Source organism: Aulostomus chinensis, chromosome 9, assembly GCF_037954235.1.
Source record: "Aulostomus chinensis isolate RoL2024-O1b breed Wild chromosome 9, RoL_Achi_v1.0, whole genome shotgun sequence".
In the NCBI taxonomy this organism is placed as follows: domain Eukaryota; kingdom Metazoa; phylum Chordata; class Actinopteri; order Syngnathiformes; family Aulostomidae; genus Aulostomus; species Aulostomus chinensis.
The window spans coordinates 23,545,378-23,562,633 of NC_141328.1; the positions used below are offsets into that span (position 1 = coordinate 23,545,378).

General features: G+C 42.5%; 1 protein-coding gene across 7 annotated transcripts in view; it reads right to left on the minus strand.

The window, feature by feature from the left end:
* Positions 1-17,256, minus strand: part of ubr4 (ubiquitin protein ligase E3 component n-recognin 4) — a 45,141-nt gene that overhangs the window by 4,883 nt on the left and 23,002 nt on the right. For 4 of the 7 annotated variants that reach the window (XM_086214366.1, XM_086214364.1, XM_086214365.1 and 1 more), the window contains 50 exons: positions 16,888-17,045; positions 16,433-16,607; positions 15,836-16,037; positions 15,493-15,656; positions 14,987-15,203; positions 14,663-14,879; positions 14,080-14,112; positions 13,740-13,803; positions 13,505-13,639; positions 13,169-13,343; positions 12,837-12,968; positions 12,516-12,637; positions 12,215-12,326; positions 11,878-12,008; positions 11,502-11,679; positions 10,922-11,026; positions 10,335-10,472; positions 9,860-10,028; positions 9,429-9,633; positions 9,242-9,355; positions 8,945-9,154; positions 8,703-8,852; positions 8,374-8,601; positions 8,128-8,206; positions 7,797-8,033; positions 7,457-7,625; positions 7,122-7,266; positions 6,624-6,709; positions 6,451-6,538; positions 6,128-6,321; positions 5,684-5,923; positions 5,461-5,599; positions 5,120-5,245; positions 4,871-4,999; positions 4,425-4,774; positions 4,180-4,270; positions 3,903-3,987; positions 3,473-3,600; positions 3,136-3,265; positions 2,861-3,021; positions 2,599-2,708; positions 2,112-2,253; positions 1,836-1,917; positions 1,511-1,684; positions 1,215-1,336; positions 918-1,115; positions 727-807; positions 497-584; positions 237-364; positions 26-133 (listed from right to left, as the gene is read on the minus strand). In XM_086214366.1, the coding sequence (XP_086070492.1) occupies positions 26-133; positions 237-364; positions 497-584; positions 727-807; positions 918-1,115; positions 1,215-1,336; positions 1,511-1,684; positions 1,836-1,917; positions 2,112-2,253; positions 2,599-2,708; positions 2,861-3,021; positions 3,136-3,265; positions 3,473-3,600; positions 3,903-3,987; positions 4,180-4,270; positions 4,425-4,774; positions 4,871-4,999; positions 5,120-5,245; positions 5,461-5,599; positions 5,684-5,923; positions 6,128-6,321; positions 6,451-6,538; positions 6,624-6,709; positions 7,122-7,266; positions 7,457-7,625; positions 7,797-8,033; positions 8,128-8,206; positions 8,374-8,601; positions 8,703-8,852; positions 8,945-9,154; positions 9,242-9,355; positions 9,429-9,633; positions 9,860-10,028; positions 10,335-10,472; positions 10,922-11,026; positions 11,502-11,679; positions 11,878-12,008; positions 12,215-12,326; positions 12,516-12,637; positions 12,837-12,968; positions 13,169-13,343; positions 13,505-13,639; positions 13,740-13,803; positions 14,080-14,112; positions 14,663-14,879; positions 14,987-15,203; positions 15,493-15,656; positions 15,836-16,037; positions 16,433-16,607; positions 16,888-17,045 (7,344 nt within the window). Of the gene's footprint in view, positions 1-25; positions 134-236; positions 365-496; positions 585-726; positions 808-917; positions 1,116-1,214; positions 1,337-1,510; positions 1,685-1,835; positions 1,918-2,111; positions 2,254-2,598; positions 2,709-2,860; positions 3,022-3,135; positions 3,266-3,472; positions 3,601-3,902; positions 3,988-4,179; positions 4,271-4,424; positions 4,775-4,870; positions 5,000-5,119; positions 5,246-5,460; positions 5,600-5,683; positions 5,924-6,127; positions 6,322-6,450; positions 6,539-6,623; positions 6,710-7,121; positions 7,267-7,456; positions 7,626-7,796; positions 8,034-8,127; positions 8,207-8,373; positions 8,602-8,702; positions 8,853-8,944; positions 9,356-9,428; positions 9,634-9,859; positions 10,029-10,334; positions 10,473-10,921; positions 11,027-11,501; positions 11,680-11,877; positions 12,009-12,214; positions 12,327-12,515; positions 12,638-12,836; positions 12,969-13,168; positions 13,344-13,504; positions 13,640-13,739; positions 13,804-14,079; positions 14,113-14,662; positions 14,880-14,986; positions 15,204-15,492; positions 15,657-15,835; positions 16,038-16,432; positions 16,608-16,887; positions 17,046-17,256 lie in introns of all 7 variants that reach the window. The other 3 variants (XM_086214367.1, XM_086214363.1, XM_086214361.1) reach the window with 2 other exon arrangements.

Consider the following 17,256-nt stretch of genomic DNA (forward strand, 5'->3'; position numbering starts at 1 on the left):
AACAAAACCTCACTGCAACACTTACCAGGTTTAGAGTTCCCAGCATGACGTTAAGGGTGTTCATCTCTGGTCTGACCAGCTGCTGCCTGTTGATCTTCACCTTCACACAGTAACTGAACAACTTCAGCAAAACCTGTGGGTGAGAAAGACTCTGGTTTGTTGTGTGCAGTCACAACGCGGAGATTTCAAATTCGACCTGTGGTCTACATATGAAGAGAAAACTGTGTTGGCCTTACGGTGAGTAGATGACGTCCTTGTTTAAAATCTTTGATTCCAGACAGCCGGTTGAGCATACATTCCAGTCCTCCACACTGAGCCATCACTCCTGCCATCTTGTAGACCTCCTCATCATCCTCCTCTTCATCTTTAAAAAGATGGGAAAAGAGGGAAAATTATTTTCCTCCACTCATCTTTTATGATGGTGGAGAAAAGAAGCTAATGGCTGACACACTGATGAGAAGAACTGAAAATGTTGTACATTAACAGTGAATCTGACCTGTGGTTGAGTCCAGCGACTCTATGAACTCCTCTGTTGCATCTCCCAGCAGACCTCTCATTCGATAAATGATTCTCATCGGCTCACCCTTGAAAAAGAAAGCCATGGGGCAACAATTGCCTTATTTGACTGCTGAAGAGATGATTGTAATAATTCAAAGAAAATGCACCTTAATCTTTTATGAAAGCTGGTAATTCATTCATTCACTCACGGCAAGACGTGACCCTTACCTCATTAGTTGGGCACCAGACCTTCTTGTAGACTTCTGCTACTGACAGATCCAAGCTGATGATTTTGTTGTTTACCAGCAGCTGAGGACAATTCAACAGCATCACATTAGTTTCTGAGGCAGTGGAGGGAAACTGTGTGGGATGGAAATCAAAACAAAACTGTCTAAATACACATCCATTTGAATTCCTACCTCCATGCCACTGTCATCTTCTAGCAGAGCCACAAGGTCACAATCCTGGCAGATCTTGTTCTTGATGTCCCTCATCAGAGGGCCGATGCCAGGCTCGTTACTGCTGTAGGGGTTTCCTGGCATGCGGCCCTGCAGGAAGTCCTCCTGCTGAGGATCCTTCTCCAGAGTCACAAAGAACTCTGTTACCTCATTTTCCTCCTGAAAACAAAAAAATGAAAAATGTTCCAGTTGACTGAAGATTCCTAGGTGCACTTGTTTCAGGGCATTCTTCTATTAACTAGCGCGTAGGACACTCACAGGATAAATGATGCTACAGAGTCTCTCAAATATGAACACAGGAGTTCTGTAGTCGTCCAGACTGTAGCGCTTTGCGGTCTCAATACACACCGCCATGAAGGCTTTGGTTTCAGACTCTGTACCTATGAACAAAACAAAACCATTCACGATTCTGATGCTTTGCATTGTTTACAAAACTAACGTAAATGATTTCTTCTGTAAAAAGCAGAAGCAGTTTTATAATTTACTTCTAAAAGAAACAATAATAAGCCACATCAAAGCAAACCAAACATTTGCAGCCAGTTTAGAAGGCAGACCTGTTGTCATGTCCTCCAGCATCTCCAGCAGCATGTCCTGAGTCTCGTCGATCAGTTTGGTGCGCTGAACAACCAGCTTCCTAAGGCACAGGTAGCCATTGAGCACCGTGCCAACCAACCTACTCTTGAAGTGCCGTTTAATGGACTCCACTTCCACGAAAGACGAGAGCAGCCCTGCAGTGGCAACAGACACATAATTTATTTTTGAAGAGAGGGTAGCAAATTAGTGAGTCACAGGTCTACTGGTGGAATAAAAGTCATTGGTATAATTGATTCTAAAAGAAGATTATTTCTATAAATAAATAAATAAAAAAACGTGACATACCAGTCAAGCTCTTGAGGGCATAGCCTTGCTGCAGGTCTGTGCTCAGCGTCGCCTCCTCCAGAGCGAGCAGGTTGGCTATTTCCTAAACAGAAAGTGACACGGTAAATGGAAACATTTTCATAGTGACATCAATACTGACGACTGATTCAGTCAGGTATAAAACATCACAACATAGGTGAGCAGGGATAGAGACCATGTCAGAGTCTGATTCAGATTTTCAATGAAATCCCTTCTGTTACAACAAGATGCTTTTATTTTGAACTATTAAGACATTACCTTGGTGATCAGGTTACCGATGTAGGGCAGGACTCCACGGGCAGCCAGGTAAACCTTCCAGTGTGTTGGTTTGATCAGCTTCTGGTAAAGACCCAGGTACTCCACTGCACACTCTCCAGCCACACTCAGCTCATCCAGGTAACTGACAAACACACGAAGAGACATTTTAACTTCTGCCTGACTTGATCTACCAAAATCTCCATTCAATCACAGATTCCATTTCTTCACGTGTGTTAAATGTTGTTTTTCTTTTAATACACTTTGTAATTCCAAATAAAGTTGTGCAGACGCATGTGATTTGTTTGGAAACTGCTTTCTTGAAGTTTTCTGGAATTTCAGACACATTTGGTTAGCAAACACTCAGTTTATCAATATCATCTCATCCTAACCTTCTGCACTGACATAATCTTACTGACATTGAATAACAGCTCATGTGCAACTATCATACTGCCTAATGTCATGTTTGTTTGACTGGCTGGTTTCATACCTGGTGAGCAGGTCTAGAACCTGCTGCTTGCGGCTTGGGATTGTGGTCAGGGCCTCTACAATAGTGCAAGCTGCCTGTCTGGCTGCCTGAGTGGCGGGTGTGAAAAGGACCTACGACAAATATAATTGATGTGAACAAATATGATTAAAGAAGCCACATTAACAAGCTATGACATCATAAACTGTGTGGGCAATGCTGAGATTTCAAACGGACAAAAAGCAAAACACCAAAAGCGTTGGTTTTTTTTCTCTTCTTTTTTTACCTGCCGCAGCCAGTTGTTATGACTCAGTTTGAGAAGGCGAGGGAAAAGGCTTTCACCTTTCCTGGACCTCATGAACTGCTTCCATTTCCACACGTACTTCTCCAGTAGGTACTGCCTCCGCAACTCAGCCTTCACCTGGGGTTTGGACGCACTCTCCTGGCCTGTGGTCATTAAGATATGTACAGGTGTGAAAAGCTGATCACCAGTTTTTGGAATTTTACATTTGCAATACAAAGAATGTGACACTACTGTGTAGTCCTTTTGTTCAGACTTACATCTTGCAGGGAGACACTTTTTCCAGGCTTCATAAGATGCTTTGGGATCCTTTTTGAGCCACATCTGAGCCTGAGCATGGATTTCATTGCTGTAGGGCCTGACAGTGGTAAGGGACTCAGTAGCAGCATCCTTACAGACAAAACACATATCTAAGTCAGGCAATATAACAAAGAATTCAATGTCATTTTTTCATATCAAATTTTGCAATCTGTGCTCACTCTGATGATTTAATATTTGGTCCTGAAGACCGCAAAATCAACAGTCTTCCACCAACTATCTCCTTTTACACAACACAGTAGCCGTGACATCACAGGGCAGCAAAATGCCTCTATTCACCTTATTCTTCTTGCTGGTGGGAGCCGGAGGTTTGATTAGTTTCTGTAGAATTCTCAGGCACATCAGAGTGATGTTCTCCACCACTACAGGCGTTTTTATGTTCACCGACATGAGGAACAGACTAAGGGCTGCATGAAGAAAAAATACAATGCTTTTGATACAATGACTTGGATCTCCCTTTAAGTCAATCACAATTGTGTCTCAAATAGCAGAAACGGTGCAGGACAACCAAATCAATTCATCATTCATTTACTTTCAAATCTAATTTAATAGTAGTGAGAAATTGAAATTGTTCATTGAAGTAACACAAATGCAGAGGCTGACAAGTTGTTAGTTTACACAGTAAAACTCTTTCTGTAATCACATCCATAGACAAAATCATAAAAAAATTAATGATTTGAAAAAAAATCAGGCCAGGAATCAGTTTTACCGCAACGCAGCCGTAACTCCCAGCATCCTCCCTCTTTTGAAATAGAGTCTGTCAGCAGCAGCATCTCATACTGAAGATTACTGACCTGAAAAGAGAGGCACTTTGTTCAAATAAAAATAAACTATTCAACAAAGTTAAACAATACAACCCAGAGGTTTTGGGTTTATATTAAAGGAAAAAAAGATCACAATTTTTTCCCCATTTAATAAATCAAAAGTTGTATGTCAAATAACACAATCACAACTAATATTTTCATTTTTATATACAAAGGGCATACCAGGTCAGGATTTGCCCAATGACCTTTGAGGGCAGCTGAAACCTTTGCGATGATGAGGTCATTCATCTGCTGAGTGGCTTCAGCATGATCTCTGAGCAAGGAAAAAATGAGGCCTTGTTAGACCAATTAATCAACCACATTTAAATTAACACAGCAAAAATTAAAAAAAAGAGTCCCAGTGTGCATATTTGCAGTAAGAATCTGGCTCCTGTTGGACTTAGCTGTTCAACAGAGGAGAAACGTACCTGGTAAGAAGACAGACCAGCTGGCGCACCTCCTCCCTCATGGCTGCTGTACCTCGCCGCAAGTTATATTCAAAGAGCTCACGTATGAGCCCCTGGAGGACTAGGATCTGTCTGAGTGCAGGGTTGGTGGCCAGTGCACGCAGCAGTGTGATGCAGTGTCCTGTGACTGCTGAAGCGCAACCGTAACACTTGGTGGAGGAAGTGTGGCCACAGCCCAGCACAGAGAGGGCGCGGTACTGGCTGGCAGTGAAGGTGGGCTGGTGGCTGCTGCTGCTTCGGGATGACTTAGTAGCAGCCTCTCGCTGCTGCAGATCATATTCCAGGAGTTCTTTACGAGATGCTAGCACTTTCTGTGAACGGATACAAAACTCCAGAGTTACATGTATGTGGAATAAAAGAAGAAACAAATAAAAATGTTAGGCATTCGGAGGTACATCCTCCCTAACCTGTATAATCTTTGAGAGTTCATCAAATGATGTCTTGCAGTCTCCACTGTACTCTTGGGCCAGTTGCTGAATGTATCTGTTCACATTGGCGGAGGATGTACCGAGACCTGCACCTGCTCCTGTGTCATCCTGACAGCGACAAAGAAAAGAAAATGTTCAGAAAACCACAGAATAGAATCGTTGACAAAAATGTACCATCAAAAATGATTAAGGATGGTATTTCTGCAAGTGTAGAAACCAGAGACTGACCTGTGGCTTCTCTGGTGCTGCCTCATTGACTTTAGACAGTAGGCTCTCAAGTTGGGGCCTGTGGCCCATCAGCTGGTGGTAGACCCGATCTGCTTTGTCCAGCAGGGTATTGATATTGGTCACAGCCTGCAGGGGGAAAAGAAGAAAACAAAAACAATCCATGAAGATTAAAAGAAGTTAAATCGAAGTAGAGCTGGAAAGAGAGAAAAGAGATTCAGGACCATCACTTCCACGAATCTGCTTCTCTCATTGAAAATGGGATAATTGATGTTTTGGAATGCAAGGTGCATGAACTAGTTTTGTTTTAAATTTCATTTCTACCTCAGCAGGTGATAGCTTACCTTTTTCCTGTCTTCCTCATTCTCAATGGGATCCACAGCACAGCAAGGCTTTGCATAAAGCATGAAGTCAAATCTGGCGTATTTGCAGAAACCACAAGCATTGCAGAGGAAAGGGTCCTTTTCATCATAGTTGATGGACCTGATGGAAAACAGGTGCCACATCAAAATAAAACTAACTTGCCTCAAGTTATTTTCACATCTAAAGAGGAATCCCACTGCTCACCTGCACTTGTGACACTGATACACATTCTCACCGCAGTTGCCACACACCCCGGGGTTGGCTGGCACAGATGCACTGCAGCGTGGACACTGCAGAGTCTCAGTGGAGGCCTGATAGTTCTCATAGAAATCAGAGAACTCGATCATCAGGTTGGATGCAACAATGGGTAAGGGAAGGTCAATCTTCACCTCTGTCTGACCCGGGGTCAGCTGAACTTTCTTTGCCTTATGCCAACGAGCAGGCCTAAAAAAACAAAAAAAACCCCAGTTAATTATCTTTTAGTGGCACCTTGTAAAGTAAATGCTCTACGTTAAGGCAAGGGAGCAGCTTTAACAAGTCTTTGTGATACTTAATTTGACTGCCTATTATGATCAGCTAGAAATTTAAAACCTTATTGGATGAAAAACATAGAGAACAAAGACGTATTTATTTACAAATGAAACATACTTGTTCTTCAGCTCCACAATAGCTTGTACAGTCCTGTTGTTGTAGTAGAGGTTGATGGTGCGGACCATTTTAGTGCGTTTGAGATCACCAATCTTCACTGTAACTTTGCTGATAGTGTGGCTACCAATGAGCTTGACAACTTGCTGTGTGGTGGTGTAGCGGGTGTCCACTTTGATAGACGACAGCTTAATATTCTTGAAGACAAACAAGAGACAGCATTGACATAAGAAAAAAAACATAAGGGTGTAAAGGAAAATGCCAACAGTGTTTATTCCTCTAGTTTTTGAGCCATATATCTTATAGTGAGATTGTGTAACACATACTGAGAAGGGAACTTCTGGATTGTTGCACACCAAGCAGGGGTCACTCTCCAGATAAAAGCCGTCGAACTCCACTAAACCTGACAGAGTGCTGCAGGATAGAACACAAATAAGTCCAGTGTCACGTAGGTTATTTTTACAACTTGCTACACCACAGAAAGTTTCTCTGGACATACTTGTAGATGTTGGAGTTGGGGTGATTTGTCAGGATATGGTTTTGAGTCCTAAGGATCTCCACAGCTTTTTGGGAATACTCCTTTAGCTAATAAGGGAAAGAGTTGCAGCATGAGTACTGAAAGTGATGCTAAACTATCAAAGTTCTTAAATGTGCCTGGTAACAAAAATGAATAAAATAAATGAGGGACACAATCAAAAGGTCATATGATTCACACATTGAGAAGACTTCCCTCTTTGTCAAGGGATCTTTGCATTTACAGGCAAAACTTTTTTATTGAAGAGCCAAATGAGACTCATTTGTTATCTAAATGGCTTATCATGTGAGCCAAATGTAAAGATTTATGGTCACTTAAGGGGTCAAGCAGGAAAGGACCAATCACTCATGCAAGGACAGAGAATATTCGAAGAATGACAAATGATATGCTCTGAATGGTTTGTTCTACTACACTAAGATATTAACTCTCAAAGTCAGAGAAACTCTGAGGGTACAAACAAACCTTTTTCTCTGTCTGAGGGGTCTTGAGTGAGAAGTAGCCGAGCAGGTCAACAAACTGGGCAGCTTTGCGGCCATATGCAGGGAGCTCAGGCCAGATGGCCCAGGTCAGTTCCAACAGCAGCTCCTGCTGAGATTTACTGGAGTTTCTACAGAAGAGAGAATCACATGTTGGCCACCAGTCAAGGTTAGGATTTCATTAGCGAATCAAGCTTCAGTTAGCGACTGCTTTGTTTGTAATTTGCTCCAAAATTATTTAATTTCATTACTTTTGTTGAACTTGTAAAATCTTGAAAAAACACCGTCTTGGCTGTCTGTGTATGTGTGTTACAACAGTACCTGTAGATATGTAAGGCCAAGCAGTGGGCTTGCCAGCGCACAGCAGATGAGTTGGACTCCAGCAGGAAGCAGCGCAAAAACTGGATGAGTGTTTCCTTGTCTGCAAACTTGTTAAGCTGGCTGACCAGAGCCATGCATAACTGATCTTCCTGGCTGCCAACTCCTTCACCTGTGGGCAGTTCAAGAGCAACAGTTTGGGACATTGCATCTACTGTTCTTTTTTTTTAACATAAAAATGTCCTGGTCATATTTTTAAAAGGTGATGACGCCTGTCCCAATACATATATTTGAAAAAAGAAGCCTACTATGAAAGAAAAAGAACACTTTATCATGGTCTCACCGTCTTTGTCTTTCTCCTTGTCCTCTTTTTTGCTCTTTTTACTAGATGACTTGCTCTGAGAGGACTGAGAAGCTCCTCCCTGTCCCCCACTACTGGAGCCTCCTCCTGAGAATGACGATGAGGAAGAGCTGGCAATCACCTTGCTGCCACACAGGGCACAGGAGAGCAGTTGCAGAAGTACTGGGGAGACGCCTTCATCTACTAGGAAACTGACTTGGAGTAGGAAGTACAACACAGCTGCAAAGAGGAGGAAATGACAATGTGAGGAGGTATAAGGATTCATCTTTAACATTTGTCTCCATTTTCAAAAAAATGATCTGAATCTACTTACAGTCATCCTTCATGCAAAACTTCTGCCAGTTGATTGTTCTTTGAGTGGCAATTTCAGCACAAGCTTTTAGGTGTTCCATCTGCATGAAAGAAGCCAGTTAAAGTCAAGTAGAGGAAGTTCAACCAATCACGGCTCTTACAGTAGCATCACAGACCCGAGTAAATATAAGAAAACACCAACAATCAAAATACTAGAACATCTTAAATCATTAAAGAGAATAAATGTAACTCAAAAAAGTCCTCTCACCAGGTTGATGAGCGTGTCATACTGTAGAGCTGAGCCAGACGTAGCTGTAACCACCCCTGCTCGGAGGAAGATGCCCTGCTCCTCGAGAAGCTTCTTGATGCTGCGCATGTGTGAGTCAAGGGTGTGCAAATCACGCAACTGCCGATATTTCTCCTTGGAGCCACAGATAAACAGCAACAGCTTTCTGACTTGTCTCCTTACGAATGGTGTCTGCTGGATCATCAGATACTGAGGAGCAACAAGAGAGAATTGATGAGTTTTGCACATGTTTCTGTGTATAGAGATGTTTAAAAACACAAATGATAAAACTTATACACTATAAGGCTTACTTCAGACAGATAGTAGAACCAGGAATGATCGAAGACAGGAGGTGGGATGCGAGGGTTGGTGTCAGCAATCTTTTTGATCTGATATGGCAGCCGAAGCACCATTTCAGTGAGCAGCTGGGAGTAGGCTTCAAACACATCAGCAGCATGTCCCTGAAAGAAGGAGCATCACAGTGAGTTCACATAAATGACAAAAATCTGTTTGTCAAGCCACAGAGACTGATTTCTGTCATGCAGCACCTCACCTTGACATACTGGCGCAGGAAGAAAGGGCTCATGTCTGGGGGAGAGGAGGCTGTGTGTGGGCGGAGGAGCTGGCTGGTTGTCACAGGCTCTTCTTCACCCTGCTGACTCTTCCAGAACTCAAGAAGTGACTTGAGGACATGGAGACAGTAGTCAATGGCACCCAGGCTGAGCAAAGCAGTTGCCGTGGCATTGGAAATCAGCGAGGAAGACTGGGAGGGACAAAGAAAGGACATCCAGCATTTATCACAATGCATGAGCAACATCTGAGGTGTAGGGTAGTGAGAAAGATTACGTACCTCAGAAGAAGATTTCGAGCCAGACTTTGTTCGAGACATGAAGACGCTGAGCAGTCTCATGATGACTAGGTGAACTTCATTGATGGAGCAGCGCTCATTCTTTCTGGAGACATCCTGCGGAAAGAAAATAACATTTAAGTAAAACCAAGACACACAGCCTGAATCATCACACAAAGACTTTGGTTACCTTCTTGTGCATGCCGAGCTCAGCAATGAGCTGTGCTAGGAGGTCATCCAAAGCACCCTTGTCTTTCTCATCATCCCCATCAAGGTCAGAGGTCAACATGAGAATAACTTGCATGTAAGGGATGGCTTGGACTCCACCCACATTATGTAGCTGAGAAAGGTGCTGAAGCAGGCGCTCTAGTAACATGAGACGAACCATGTGCAGCCTAATAGGAGACATAAAAAATAGAGAACAAATTTCAATCCACAACCTGGGTAGCCATTATGTGCTTTATGAGACATGCTTTTACAGAAATAAAAGCTTAACATTTCTAAATCTCTCTCCTTCCCATGCTGCTGGCCATAAATGGTAGAGATGTTAGGATTTCACACCCAAGAGGGCAGATAATTGTCTTTTTTGTCAGTAGTTGTTTCTCATTCAGGATATCTCACCTGTTGCTTGTGTGGATGTCTCCCTCTGTCTCTCCTTCTCCCTCCGAGCCGTCACCTTCCTGCTGGGCTGTGGTGGTGCTGATGGCTCCTGTGCTGGAACTCACACTGCCTGGACCAGCAGGGTGTCCCTCCACTGTTGTGTCCCCATATGCACTGCTGCGTCCTGACACTATACATGCAAATACATACACATGTACATATGAGGCAAGTCATCACTGACTAAGGAAAATGGACACGTGATAATAGGGATTAAGGTTTCATTTTAAAATGGCACAGTGATATAAGCTTGTGCTTCAAAGAATAACACAAAAAGTTCTGATGAGCTTAGTTTACGTCATGTAAACCCAAGTTTTGAAGCTTAGTTCAAAATCAGTGATGGGCAAATGGAAGGTTGCGCTTAAAAAAAAAAAACTGTACTCAGAGAGGTATTCTTGAAAGTATTCAGGGTCAGAGTTGTTTTTCTGCATTCACCCACCACTGTGCTCCCCTGCTACAGAGTCGATTGCAGAACCTCCACTCTCTGAGCCCACACTGCCTCCATGCTCAGCTGGGGAGGTCCGCAGTGTGGAGCCATCAGTAGCGGCTGTGCTGCCCTCATCATCTGATGCCGGGGCTGAAATCATAGCAATAGCTGTAACAGCAAATACAACGCAGTCATCTGGCCAGGATAAACGACTGTAATTTATACTTTGATTAAAGGAACAACGATGCAATAAATCATGCAGTACTTTGGTCAATGATAAGTTATTTCTTATTATTTATGTATACAATATCACAACCCTAATTAAGGTTAAGATTGACGGGTTAGCTTTGAACTACCTGAGAAAATGTGGCATACTGAGGAGAGGAGGAAAAAGGTTTGGTTATGATTGTTGGAGAACATGAGTGATAACTATGCGAGCATCCGGACAGATGGACATTGGTGTGTCAAAAGTTAGTGTGTTAGTGTATCACACAAAACAACGTGAGAAGTATTCAGCAATAAGTGGATAAGTGGCCTCTGCGAGCTTGCAGATAGACCAACAGGCTCATCTCATGTTGTCCCTGAGGTGGTCTAACTACCTGATGCAGTGGTGTCTGAAAGGGTGCCAGCATCAAGTGAAGATGAACTTGGGGCTTGGCCAGACAGGCCAAGGCTCTGCAGGCCAAGGGCACTGCTGCTACTGCCTGAAGCGTAAAACATAAGCAAAATACTGTTAATGGTATCACCCAAAATAATGATTTTCAAAGTGTTTCATGTGTTTCAATTTTTTTGGTAAAAATATACAATAACAATGCACCAAAATTCTTGATGTCTAAAGCAGAAACTGTTGAAAATGTATGGAATTCAAATTAATCGGAATTGTGACTTATTCTCCTCATTCAGTCAGTTGCAGGGAGGTTTCAATAATTTTAGATCATTTCAATGTCAATGTATTTTCATGCCCAGGTATCTGTTAGAAACGGTTGAAGGGAACAACAAAATAGGAAAAAGGCTTTTTGCTCATCTGAACTTGTTTTTACTTTTACAAAAGAGTAAATGTGCACTAAAATCGGTCGTACCACACATTCACAATCTTTTTATACAGACAGCATGTAACAAGGTCCATACTAGGTGCAGCTGCTGTAAGCTGTGGGTGTGAGCTGCTCTTTTGCTACTGACCTTGTTGATCTTGTTGAAGGCTGAGAGCGATTGCCAGTTCTACCATAGTTTCATCATCTGCATCTGGAGGGATGTCAAGCATGGGCGGGAAACCCTCCGCTCCAGCCAGCAGAGCCTCCAGGGGAGATGGATTGCCATTGTTGACATTCTCTGCTGTATCAAGGACCATAGACTCCGACTGAGGAGAACAAATAACCAAAGATAGCAAGATTTTGTTTCTCCTTTGTTGAATCATTGTAAACAAAAAGACCGCTTAGAGTCTTGTCCACATTCATACTAAAAAGGATTTCTATAAGAAGCGTGTGCGCTTGCTCAATGAGTGGTAAAATATCAAACCCAACCCCCAAAACAGACTGAGTAGGTCTTCTTTGCTCACCACCATCTCAAAGTCACCGTGGTCCACTTCATTCTGCTCCTGACTCTCCTGTCTGCCCTCTTCTCCTCCAGTGAGCACTGATGTCTGAATTTTGTCATCTGCATCGTCGTCATCATCATCATCCTTGTCACCTGATACAAGAAATCCGCCGACAAGTCTTTAAGAGCTGCACCCATTTTGTGGTTCTTATGTAAGAATCTCTTACACTTTCGGAGAACAAGTATGGTAGATAAGCAGAAACCCTTTTTAACTGAACACAACAGAAGACAACTCCTTAAATACAAATGGAAACCTACAGTGTTTGTAGTAAGCATGTGTAAATCCAATGAAAACTTACCCATGGGCGTGTTGGAGCGCGGGGGGGAAGGAAGAGTTACATGTCGACGTTTGTTTCTTGGTCGGAGAACTCTGATCAGTGCCTGCTTACAAGCGAAGCTCACCGCTGTGTCCTGGAAACAGCGACTCATTGGTCACCTAACCTTACAAGGACAGTTCCAACCCTAACTGGGTGTTTATATTAAGGCATGTGCGTATATTATCATGCTATATAAAACAGTTATGTTTGCACAAAGGAATTGGATATATTTCAATAGAGAGAAAATCTGAATTCCAAAGAGCAACAAAGGAGCTGTACTTACAGGGCATAGCAACATTTGCATGTAGATTTTCGAAGCTACATTGATGTAATCCAGTTCGCATGTGCAGTATGCATGAATGATATCCACCAAGGCATTTACTGTGGCTTCAACATGAGTCAGGCCTTAAAGGAAGAGAGGGGAAGATCCATTCTCGCATTAAGATTTCAACTCAGACAAAGTTTCACTTAACAGCACTATAAATTATGTGGAAATGTGTTACAATATGTTTGTAACATGTGAGTCAACCACTTGTGGCCATTATTTAGCCATAAAATCTAAATAAAACTGGTTAAACTTTGGAGTTTCTGGAGCCACACTTACCTGGCAGGCAAGCAGGAGCAAGAAAGGCATTCTTTGGTTTCAGGGCATGCAGCTTCCAGAAGTTATTCATCAGCTGCATGATGAAATTACAGTTTTCACCATCCATGTGATTTTGCCCATCTTCTGTCATTTCTGGAAGAAGACAAGGACATGAATGAGTCCTCTCTCTCGAAATTTGAGATGATTTTGCCTTCAAGTCAAAAAGCCAATCACTTAGCCAACAGCTGTTCAGAAGAATTACCCTCATGTGTAAATCATTATCATAGACAGTGTGATCATGCAGCTATGTCATCATTTACACTTCAATTGTCAGAAACAGACAAGCCTCTCACCAGAGTCATGGTGAAGTGACTTTGATTCTGTGAAATGGACCAAGTTGTTGGGTCTCATGATCGCAATCGAGCGGGCAGTGATCACGAGCCTCTGAAAGACATCGGGGTCAAGCTCTTTCCCCTCACGGCTGCAGCTGTTTAGACACTGTACTGCATTACTCAGCAGAGACTGGTCCTGAGGAGGAGGAACACAGGTTACAGTCTTCCTCAGTGATGAGCACCATTTAATACCTTCATATTCTGAACTGATAATTGTAAGTGGTTGTTGGAAGACCCGTAAAAAGCATGTGGATGGAAAAAGCTTTGATTCAAGTCAAGTCGGACACACAGTTTTACCTTGTGGTTATGGTAGGCAGTACGACTAGTGTGCAGGCTGGCAAGAAGTCCCTTGGTCTGTTGCTGCACCCCAGCTGGGGTTGGCATAGACAGCAAAAGAGTTGCCAGCTCCAGCGCAGCGGCCTTGTTCTTCTCCTTCAAAGAGTTAAAAAACATATAGTTAACATCACTGATCTTCATCGAGATATCTTATCACCTTTGAGGCACATGAAGAGTAAAATCCTCAGTTATGTACCTTTTCACTGGAGGAACCTACTGCAAAGCAACTTTCCAAAGCCTCAAGAGCACTGACCACCAATCTGAAATTGAAAGAAATGATCAACACTGCTTCGACTGCAGATTTTCACTTAAAAGTCAACCAACTAAACAGAGAAGAGCAAAATCTCAACCTGATGCAAGCTGCGCTAAGCTAATCGCCAAAATAACATTGAACACAACAATTAATGTCAGAAAAAACATGACTTTGTTGTGGTGCAAGTGAATGCATGGCATGTTCACAGTCTCAGGCGTGGACACACAAACCAGCACACATGCACAAAACCAGACGAACAAGCAGAGAAAGGGCAGTTACTAACCGGTCCAAGGTTGATAAGGACTCAGTTTCACAACTTTTTATTGTATATTTGGGAGCAAAAGAAAAAGAACAAAAAAAGTGTGAGGATCACAGAAAGAAACAAGTGAAATTAAATGATTCAGTTGAACAAAAAGAGAGTCATGCAAGAAAAGATGACATCACAATAGCCATGCACTAATTATTCAAAAGAGAACCTGACCCACCATGTACTTTTAAAACTGCCACATCTATTACATCTTAAAAAGTATGTTTTTTTTTAAATTCACAACATCTATATGCATCATGATAGTAATTTATAGAAAAGCAAATGATAAATTTGAACAGAACAAAAGACCAGAATGATTTTAGCTGATGCCAGTAAAATACCTATGGATTCAAGGTACAGAATTTTACAGAATTTCCGCACACAACATATTTCATGATAGAAGTAGTGCTTGCTTTGGTTGGAAATGACAATGCGTAATGTATTCAGATGTGTTAAATGGATAAAAGGTAGTCTGGTGTTGTGAGACAAGCTAGCTAGTCAAAGAGAGTATTATTATGTATAATGCCACCATCAGAACCTGTGAGTGGGAAGCCCGTACCTCTCCAGCACAGTGCCGCTGGTGGTGGTTGGGGTCGCTATGTCTCCATCAGAGGTGCCATTGCCCTGGTTAAGGTTGGGACTGCAGACATTGTTAACAGAAGCAGAAGAGAAGTCCTCCGGAGGGTCCTCAGGCCAGCCAAACTGCTCCTTGGTTTTTCCGTAGATCTTTATTGAATCAAGCATGGTGACTCCAGCCGGGTCAACAGATGCTCCAACTTTAAAATAAACAGACATATTAATATGCATATATAGTTGATTCCTAATTAGCAGCTAATAAAATGAAGTTCAAAGTAATGGCTCAGTGCAAAATAGAAACTCTTACTAAAGATGGACAGCTTCTTGTCAGCCTGTAGCGCCTCCTCTCTGGTGAAGGGGAAGTCAAACCAGCGTGCTCTCGTCAGATTTATCTGCATGGTGCGGCCAAAGACCTCCACGTACGAAGGAGCTCTCTCAATGGCCTGAGTGCCCACCTGCACCCGCATGCCAGTCATCACCATTGAACTGTTGTTGTTGACTGCTTCCACCGTGAATCCCCCAGGCTACAATGAAGTTACAACCATGACATTTAGGGAAGTATATATAAACCAGCATAAACATCACAGTACGAGTGTCTTCAAAACCCCACTGACACTCTTCAAATCCAACCAGAAATTGTAACACGTATCATTAATCCCTTAAACTATGGTGTTGTGGTTTTACGGTTTAAGTATCATAAAACAAATCACATACATGGCAGAGAGTAGAAATTATATGGCTAAAAATAAAAATAAATAATAAAAAAGGAAGAATTTAGTCTTACATTGATTTCTTTGATTAAAATGTCCCTACCTTTGTGTTAGCCACATACATCCCAGTGGAGTTGAGTCTGTGTTTGATCTGCTGTCCATTATAGACCTGCAGCAAGTCGTTGCCTCCAAACTCCACCTCTGTCAGCTGCTGGTTGTGTTCAAAGAAGTCAACGGGGAATGTCACCTGACTGGAGGTCCGGGTAGCTGAAAGTTAAAATGACTTGTTAAGTGAATTCTTATGAATGAGCTGGTATATTGTGAACACAGGGAGTACACATGAAAGAACTCATTCAGCTGACATGAATTTTGATGAAATTTCTGACTTAACTGTACCTATAACTTTTGCTCATACAATAATTGTACTTCGTTGGCCTCAAACTCACTGGTAGTGGCAGCTTTACGCTTGCGGACGGGCTTCATGATACTGATGCCACAGCTGGGTTGCAGTGAGGGCTGGAGCCAGTAAGAGGTGTTGTCCACATTTGCCATGTAGATCCGCAGGCTTCCATCCTCACAGAGAAGAATCATGGTGGTACGCTGTTGCTCATTACTGGCTGTGTGGCGAATAGCAACCATGTCTTGAATCTGGGCGCAGAGAAAATAAATGGATTAAGACTGATGCCCTACATAAGGTGTCAGGAACATGCTGAGGTTGTGGCTGGATCTGCTAATTTGAACCTGTATGAAAACACTGTCTGTCCATCTGACCGTTGGTAACTTAATTCTTGTGTTAATCTGACATCAATAGAGAAAAAAGCCAAAAATAAAGGGGATAGTGGTATTGGTGATATGTGCAAAACCTGAGTCACTTCCAATGTACGTGCTTGGACAATTGCCTTGTGTTGCAGTTGGTGGTTACAGTGTCAATTGATACATTTTGGAATGATTCCAAATATCTTGTTGTGTATTTATCATTTAGTCCCCATAATTTGATTTATATCATGTTTGTAACTGTAATTTAGCAAGTTAGTGGTCCTTACCTTTGCTTTCGCTGGCAGAGTTTTAATTTCTTGAATGAGGAAGGTGTCTGGCTTGACCATGATGACCAGTGGGATGCCTGTTGTTTGCTGCACACAGCACACCAGCCCTGGGTGGTTCATGACTTCGGACCACTGGCACAAAGCAGGTGACATCTTACTGCTGCTGCCATTAGAGCTAAAGAAGGCAAGAAAGAGGTGGAGACGTCAAATAGGAGTGATGAGGGAATTAGGTAAAAGTTGAGACTAAAAGGATGTGGACATCCTCAGAAATAAATGCTTGGGTTCTGCAAGTCCACACATGGCTTTTAGGAGTAGTTTAAGAATTAAGATCATCAGCAATGGGGAAAAGAAGTCTAAGGGAAGATGGCATCTGCCCTCCTTGTGGATAGACTTTTTAATCCTCTGTATTTACCATGTAGACAAGCGTGAGTATATGTATGTGGAAGAAATGTTACCCTTTGATGTTGATGGGGAAGAGTCGCTGAACTTCAGTGGTACTACGACTCACTGTGGCAGCAAAGGACTTTCCCTGGCTGTAGCTGAAGAAGAGCATCTGAAGCACATGGGAATAATAGACGGAAACACCACCTCCAGCCACCTGCCCATTGCTATCCTACAGTTAGACAAAAAAACCAAAAACAAAACACTTAATAACTGCTTTTTGCCATTGAGCATTTTCAGGAAACATCAAAAAGTTAAGAACTGGTGTGTGAGCAAGCAATGATGATGCTCCTAACAGCCAACAATGACATTGTGTATGAACACGGCGCAAATCAAAGAATTTTGTAGGTACAATTCTGTGTCCAATGTTTGCATCCCACATA